The 9,242-nt window shown below is 38.1% G+C and overlaps 1 protein-coding gene across 1 annotated transcript in view; it reads left to right on the top strand.

The window, feature by feature from the left end:
• Positions 1-9,242, top strand: part of afap1l2 (actin filament associated protein 1-like 2) — a 34,618-nt gene that overhangs the window by 4,129 nt on the left and 21,247 nt on the right. Inside the window, 1 exon segment of the mRNA XM_034860348.1 lies at positions 8,901-9,029. Within this exon segment, the coding sequence (XP_034716239.1) occupies positions 8,901-9,029 (129 nt within the window).

Genomic DNA, 9,242 nt, shown 5'->3' with positions numbered 1-9,242 from the left:
CTTCCCCACACACACATACACTTTAGAATATCTAGAGGAGGATGCTTTTGACTGTTAGTGGGGTCCTCCTGTGGCGCAAGGGAACTTAAGGACAGAAGAAGATTGGGGAAGGGATGTAGTCAGGGTGCTGCATTAAGAGGACGAGGCGGAACCACACTGAGACTCCTCTGCACCATAGCCCAGGGCTGACTGGTTTTTCATCTCTGTGTGTGTTTGGGAGGAAACCAGTTGGAGTGAAAGAGTTACAGAGTTGTTTGATTTTGGAACAAGTAGTCTGGAATCACAATATTGCTGTAATTTCCTGACCAAACAAGCATTCATTTTTCTGCATGTTCCGCTGCACAGATCAGTTAATGTGATTTGATATTAACTTCTTTTAGATGCAATAACAAAAAGGCTAAAACACTTCTTAGAGCCGAGGGAAACTGCAGAGTTTAATTCCCTGTGGTTTTATCACCACGTTCATTTTACTCATAGTCATTTGATCCACTGTTAATAATTGAACATTAGAGCAGCTTTAAGAAATTACATTTTTAACTTTTGGTTTCCATTTATGACACCATGTAACACAATTTAACAAAAGCTTGGCTTTTGTCCTACAACTCTCTTAAACTGTTTTCTTTTAACATTACAACATTCCAGTCCATTAAAACTGTAATACAATCCGTCTCACTTGTTTAATTTGTCTTTATAATAACTGCTTCACATTTAATTTGCCAGTAAACTAAGGCTACAGAAATTTAAAGAATTAAAGAAATGTAATTTGTTATAATTATAAGTCTGCCATTAGTATAAATGGCAGATTGTGGCATAATCTTTCAAACATTTATTTTCATTCTGCTCTTTTTACTTTATACAGACTATATATACACACACACGAATACACGCACACACACACACACACACACACACACACACACACACACATGTCATGTCATGACATCAGCTAAATACATACACTGCATCCTAATCAAGATAACGTTTCTCACCAACACCATGGCCCTTTTCTATTTCAATATATATATATATATATATATATATATATATATATATATATATATATATATATATATATATATATATATATATTTGCGTGCTGCGTATTAGCCTTTTTCAGCTATAAAAACTGCCTGATTTCTCTAAGGGCAGAGCAGTTTTAAGCCTCAACATCACCAAAAAAGCAAAGACTGGAGGAAAGAAAAGGGTGTTGGGAAAGATAAAGTGTGAGATGAATAAAGGCGAGATTCAGTAGTTGGGGCAGAGGGAAGATGAAATAGGAGAAAGAAAAAAAACTACACTTTATAAGTGACTCCTTTACAGCTTACAGTATTTTTAACTTTATAAAAGGTAATACTTCAATATGTAGCTCAGGTAAATCACTCCAGAATTCTAGTGCTACTGTCTTACATTTGCTGTCCATAGACTCTAGTATTTGTCACGTGAATTTTTTCAAGCCAACGCCTTCATCATTTCTTTCCTCATCTGACAAAAGAAATTCATTAAAAGTGAGTTGTCATGACAAGACTGCAGGTTTCTATTATACCCAAACATACAGCTACTGATTACATTGACTTTCTCATCACCGGTCAAATATTTGTTAAATAGTTCAACGAGCTGCTGCAGCATTAAAAATATAAAAACAGTGAATTCAGCAGACTCTTTGGCCAAAACTGGACAACCTTGAGCTCCTCCTACATCACATTTTTCCCACAGTGTAAAAACCACTTCCTGTCACTAGTATTTGACCTACTTTATGACCTCAAGACTGACACAGACATAACTTTTCCTAAATTGTAACCATACCAAAGTGGTTTCCATTATGTATATAATGGAGGAAAAAGAGCCATTATTGATTTATTCCTGTAATTACAACTTTTACATCTGTTTTGCCTCCAGTCCCCATTGCTCATGAATGAATGAGTCCTTGGCCTTGGAGTGCTGATGGTTTTTATTCTTCCAGCTAGTATATAAACTTCCCAGTGGTATCCATACACAGCAAAACACTAAGACAGGAACTTGTAAACACTGATGACAGTGCACCTCATCATAAGACTCACAAGTTCTCCTAAAGCCCAGCAAAGAAAATAATAAGATATAATAATAAGGAAGACAAAATACCCTCAACTTACTGGACTTCTCATATAATAGCTATTAAATCTTATCATGAAAAGTGACAAAGACAAGGAAACACAGAGGCTTGCCTTTGATCAGATAAATACTGCGGAGCAGAGGGACTGACGAGCAGAGTTTATCACAGTTTTTCTACAGGCATGGAATCTGTTTGTTGTGAATGTTTCTTGCAACCAGCATTTGAACAATGTTGCATGGCCATTTTCAACCTGCTGGCTAACACTCAGGGTGCATGTCTTGTCTAGTCCACATCGATGTCCTGTACAAATGTTTGTCCCGACGTGCTGTAACCACTTTCAATGTTTTATGTTTTTGCAGAACAGGAACCTGCTGAAAACCAGTTTTTAAACTGAGTCAGGCCCGTTTATGTTGTAAAGTAATGTGACTTTTTAACTTTCCTGTATAATAAATATGAATTAATGAAGAAGAAATCCTCTTCATCCTCCATCAATCAATATACTATCTTACTTAGATTCAGAGGTAATGGTGAGAGACATTTCTAAGGAAGTCAAAGAACAATGCTTACTTTTTGTCATTGACTGATAAATGTAAAGTTAGAGTATTTAGGTAGATCACCATTTTACTGTTCCTTGCTTTTTATGGGGGCAAAGTACAGCTTGTTTGTTCCAGATAAACCTGGGTTACTCTCATAAGTGAGTTGATTTATTTGCACTCACAAACAAATCAAAACTACCTTTATTTTAGAACTGTTGACTTAATGCTGTGAAAAAGGGACTTATTGTCATGCACACAGGGAATGTGGACCCACAATGCACGACTCTGGTAAGTAGAATTCCAAAGGTTTTATTTGGAGCACAAACAAAACTAACAAGCTAAAGTTTCCAAACTGACAGGCAAGGGGAAATCCAAAAACAGGCTGTAGTCAAAAACTTAAGAAAACCGAAACAGAGGAACACAAGAACCAGAGAAAATCACGCGAAGGCTGCACACTTGGAAACAGCCAATCTCACACTGGGGTGAGGGGAAGACAAAACTTAAATACACAAGACAGGGGAGACAATGAGACACAAGTGCTACACATTATGGCGGGGACAGGTAATCATGTAGGCGGGTAAAATATAAGATGGGAAGTAAAACCAGACAACACGTGGGGTGAACACAGAGTCTACAAAATAAAACAGGAAATGGAAAAATAACAGAAAACTAACTAAACACAGAAACCTGACACAGGGACGAGAATGCTTTTACCAGTAATGTTTAATGTTCCATCTTGCTTATAGTTTCAATTCATTATTTCACTTTTCCCTCCTCTCTTGTGTCACTTTGTCCGCTTCTTTCCAAAGTTCCTTCAGTGCTAATATCAGACACAGACGGCCCCTTCCCTTAAGTCATCAGGTTGACACACACTTTTTTATTTAGGTTTCTACGGCAATAACACCAAAACACAGCTTGGATTAATCCAGCCATGTCCAAGCTGTCCCTGCCTTACAGCTGAACCCAGCATGTTGCAGGGAGACAGACCCGTGTCTGCCAATATCATGTAAATCAGTGTTTTATCCTTTATTTGGCTCTTCCCATCAGCCAATCATCTGCCATTCACCAAAGCCAGGCCAGGCTGGAACAAACCAATCATACGTGGCTCCTTCTCCCAGTTGTATTGCAATGAAACTGACTAAAAAGGTAAATGTCATTTAGGTGTTTTTCTTTTAGAAGTTTTGGTGTGTAAAAGTCCAATGAAGTGTACAGAACAAACTTTTCACTTATAATAATAATTGGTCACTGGTTCCAGTTCTCTATCTTCCCACCACTTCCCTTTTAGGTGAAGTTGTGGCTCTGTCATTGTCACAATATAACAGTAGATATCGGCTTGGTGCTGTGTATCATATGTCATAACTTTGGTTGACTACATCTACCAACCATCGCTTTCTTTAAAAATGGAATTATGTAAGTTTCTTTTTTTATTCATAATAATTTGTCTCCTTTATGTATTTTTCAGATACAGGAATATTAATGATGACTTGTGTCATTTAAATTTTAATTGAATCTACTTACAAATAGACAACATATACAAGTACAGTTTACCAACTCAACACAGACTGAGGCAATATAGCGCAAATACTTTATCCAGCATTTATGGGTAGAAAGCCAAGCAAGATAATAGGTTGTTTGTCTTATATTTATATCATTGTTATTTATTTACCCAAACTAAAATATGGTGTGGTCGCAAACCGTTATAATCTACTCTAGCTCTTTTTTAAATTTACTGGTCCCTTTTTGTTGCTGATTGTCAATAATGTAACGTGAGGGTACGATGTGTGGTGGTTGTATCACTGTAAATAAGAAGGGAACAGCTGGGGGGAGAGGGATAACTTTTTTAAGCAGCACTTTAGTGTCCTTCACACTTTATCAACTCTTCAACAACAACACTTCCTCGTTTTACTTAACCACCTTAAACGTAGCTGAACTAACCAGACAGACGGTAGCAGAACTTAGACTCAGGTAAAGAGATAGATTCTTAACTGCTTCTACTACTGCTATAGTACTGACTGTTTAAACACAAATATGTAAATTGTTAACTGTATAAACATTGTATATACCTTCTTAATAAATTAACTTAAATATATGAATGAACTTGTAAATCTTACAATACTATGTGTATCCTTTTGTAGTTTTGAATGTCTGTATGCACATTGTTTGTTGAACTAGCAGTAAATCTGTGACAGTTTTATGGTTAAATTTGAGCTTGTCGCGTCTGACACTGGGTCACTATAACCATATTTTAGTTTTGGCGAACAAACCAACCATAATATAAATATGATATTGCTGAGCATGTTTGCAAAACAAAGAGACAATTACAATAAAGCACAGTGGCCTAGAACAGTTGTCTCGTCGGTAGAGGATACTGGGGCAGCTGCTCAACTGGGGTGCCAAACAGATGAAATCACATTCAAATGAACTGCCAGTTAATCTCCTAACATGAGTAATGGTGCTAGCTGTGTTGTAAACAAGTTTAGAAAATGCTTGCTCAGGAAAGAGAAACATGGTTTTGCAGTTAGCTAAGCTAGTTGATTCTGATTTAATGTCCCTTCATTACTTAATCATGTTAAACAAGTAAACACTGTGGTGGTTTCTTGGTTGCCTGTGCAAAGTCAGCATTGTTTTCAGATTGATTAATGTTCTTCGTCATTCGTTCCATTAGGCTATAAGAAAAACATTTGATACTCTGTACTGTAAGAACGAGTTTATTGTTTTTGTTTTTGTCCATTGACACATTGACACAAAATGCATGAAAGCTCCTGACCGGAGATGGAACAAAGCACAGCAATGTTTTTCATATTCTCTTAGATCTCCCACACATGAAATGGGTTTTAGTATAACATGTTTTTTTACTAAAAAAGTGGTTAAACTTATGGTGACACACCCCATAAACAAAACAAATAAGCTACCTGAAGAGCCTGCTCCTGCAGCCTCCACCTGCTGTGCTTTTAGTAATATCTTGCATGTTTACGCTGGAAGGTCTTTGTCCTTAGTCTTTGTTGTTAATGTTGGTGGGACTTCACATAATCCTGCATATCCAGCAGTAGAATGTAGTATCCTGGAGTCCATGTTAAGCCTCCTCTGCCTGCAAAGGAACTCATTACATTTTAGATGAAGACCCAAAAATATGATAATCTTCAAACATATGATGCACCGTTACAGATTTAACTACCAAGCAGTATATAAAGTAGTTAAGATTAGCTACACCTCAAGCAAAAAAAACATAACATTTTTATACACTTGAATGCATCAATAATACTGATCCAATAACGGATACAGGGATAGCAGCATCTACTGTAATAATTTTGAGTTTTTCTTGTAGTTTTAGTGAAATTTTCAATGCAGGATTTTACTGAACTCGGTACACGTAGGAGATAGAGGGGAGCCCTGAATGTGCGTTAGTTTTCGAGATATCCCAAGATTTGAGATATTTCTTGCTGGAATTACAGGATTGTGTAAATGAAAAGCCCTTATACAGAAAAGATTTTCACTTTATGAACCCAGTCCTATTTGTGTTTGTTTCACTCCTTAGCTGACCAGTTTTAGAGCTTGTTTCAGTTAGTTTTGGTTTTTGGTAAGATCTTGTCATCCTCTTATTCACAGGACAGACAGAAGGTTAGCAGCTGGGCTGGAAACCTGCTAAAGAAAAAAAACATGCTATCATTTGTAGTCCTGATGCACTTATAGGCATGCATACAAAGACATTCTTAGATTTCTGTTTGCCATTTTTGAAGGGTTAAATAAAAACAATTGTAGCTGAATTAAAAGAATTAGTTTTTTTTATATTGTCCGCAGACAGACTAGGTAAACAGATGGACTTGAGCACTGATAAAAGATTTAAGTACCTTAAAACTAATCTAGCAGGATATGTTTGTTAGGTATAATCTCTGATCTGATATCCTTGCCTATATATTGTTGTAATGTTATGCTGGATTCCACTCAAATTTCAGCCACTGTGTCACTGTTTTACATAAAATAATGGCCAATATTCAGATCTACCGACTTAACAGAGCACTAAATGAAACACAATATGAGTGGAGTTTTTAAGTGTTTGAGAATTCAAACACACGCTTAATTATGTTTCTTGTCAATGAAGCAAAGCAGGAAGTACAACCTCAGGCACAAGGAAGAGAAATTCCCTTAATGCATGCTGCACGGGTTTGAAAACTTAAATCAACTGATTACAACTGATTGCATCACACAAGTACATATTTTTAGTTGAAAACATTGTAGCACTCTGGCTGGCTGATAGTCTCTCAGATTCCTTTTGGCCATTCTACAGAAGTGAATTGTTATTGCTGTGGAGGCTGCGGTCACTCACTGGATGTGCATTGGGCATCCGGCCAACCCGTGGCCCACAGAGACGTCCTGCTACAGACCTCCCTGTCCTGTCAGCTGACTCCGTTTCCCAGGGTCCTCCAATCCAAAAGGCCATCAAAGTCAATCTCTGCAAACACAAGGAGGAGAAGCTGGAAAAATGTTTAGATTCATACTGGACAGCCAAACATCAGCAGCTAAACAACTATTGAAATGTATTGAAAAGTTTTAATCATTATAGTAACATTTTATCCTAATTACTTTATATTCCAAGTGTGTGTGTGTTTGTGTGTGTTTGTTTGTGTTCAAACCAGTGTTTTTTTTCATGGTGCCGGACCTTATACCACAGGGCCTCTCAGCAGACGTTGACTCAGCTTGAGCAGGTCATTAAAAACAACCCCGCTTACCATAGCTTTGGGAAAAGCCTCTCGTCATCTCCGAAAGGCAAAGCTTACCGGTGTCTGACACCTTATTTTGCAGAAATCCCCCCCACCCCACCCTTTGCAGACATCCTTTGATGTGTGGGAGTGTAAAAAGGAGGCGAGAGGGCATGAATGTACTAGTTATAGCAGTTTGGTTGATAAGGGTACAAAGACTCCTGCCCTTGCTAACTTTTGATGTGTCCAGTGTCTCAGTAAAAATACTCATTATGTCCATGAAACAAAAACTACTTTATAGTGGTTTGCAGTACTCCGACAGGATCAAACAGTGTGTCTGTTCCAACAAGAGCTGCAAACGTTAGTGTGTCCAGCTAACTAGTAGCAGCAATAATCTAACCCAGCGTTACAGTTCCTATGCCAAGAAGCCTTTTTTAACATTAAAATTGATTGTTTATTTGATTTTGAAAATTTGACCATTAAAGTATAAATATCTAACCTATGCATTGCTCGTCCAAGTGTGTAAGCTAAGGTTTAGTCAATTCCGCCAAAATACCAGCACTTCTAAAGCTCAGGAATGAACATGTAAATTATTTGTTCAATCTTACACCAACAGAAATGAAGGCGTCGTTTCAACCCTTGTAGAAAACTAGGCTAACTCTTTCCACCTGTTGCCAGTCTTTATGCTAAGCTAAGATATTTGCCTCCTCACCAGCTCCATACTCAATGCACGGACATGAGAGTGATATTGATTTTCTCATCCAACTCCCAGCAAGCAAAAGCTATTCTCATGACATGTTGTTTTGGGTTCAATTTGTAGAATCGAGTAGAAGTAATGCTAATGGTAAAACACAATAACACAAGTTAGCAATTTACATTCCGTGGATGATTTCATGCATTTTAGGATCTAAGAACAGTATGACATTGCCTCTGATATTAGCCCCACCATTTCTTTTAATAAACGTCTCTTTTCTTTATCCTCCTTCTATCTGGTCTTTTGGTGAAGTGCTCACACACTGAGGCCCAGTGTAGCAAGGGGTCTATTCATGAGGCCAAGAGACAGTGAAGGGAAACACAAAGAACTCCCCACACAGTGGAGAAGGCTGTGAGCTCAGCGCTGACCCCTGAAGGATGTGTGTGGGCTGCACCCAGACACAGAGGCCCCGCCAACTCCAGGCCCAGGCTCCTCCCTGCTCTGGACTTGACCTTTCACTATACCCCTGCAACTCCCAAAACAGCCTCAAACAGACTTGTAACTGTCAATAGCAACTGGATAAAAGCAATGACATAAAGTCTGCATGCTTATCCACTTGTTGCCAGTTAAAAACCTCTGAAGAATCTCTCCGATGTTAAATGTTGGCATACAGCACCGCCTGAGGCATAAAAGCCAAGCAGTGGGAATAAATTAGCTAACATATTTACAACTCTCTTCTCTTGCTTGCTGATGGGAACTGTCACTGTTGTGGTCTGGAGCCATTATCATAACACTCGCTCCAAGAAACGTGTAACAGTATTTAGCATAAAGGAACTTTTATTATACCATACCTTTGAGACCCTCTTGTCTGTCTGTGCTTCCAGTGCTGGACCAGCTCCTGATGGAGCTCCACTACTTCCTGCTCATCCTGGACAAGGAGACCCTCAGTGGGAGTGCCACCATCCAGAAGGGCTTGCTCTCTGATCTCCTCCAGTCCTACAGAGCCTCCAGTGGTATGAACAAAAATCTCCTTTCTGAGTTTTCAAAGTGTAGTGGGTACACATACAGCTGAACACTTAGTTGGATTTAAAAAAAAAATAGATTAATAGGATCACTGGCTTAGTTTTCTAAACATTTTATTCAAGAAAATAGCCTGAGCTGACCAGTCAGTAAACTATGAAGAGCAATTAGGATGATTAATTAACATATATTAAAACTCTGCAGTA

This window comes from Etheostoma cragini, chromosome 21, assembly GCF_013103735.1.
Source record: "Etheostoma cragini isolate CJK2018 chromosome 21, CSU_Ecrag_1.0, whole genome shotgun sequence".
Classification (NCBI taxonomy): domain Eukaryota; kingdom Metazoa; phylum Chordata; class Actinopteri; order Perciformes; family Percidae; genus Etheostoma; species Etheostoma cragini.
Note: the sequence above shows the minus strand (reverse complement) of the source record. Positions and strands in the feature narration are given on the sequence as shown.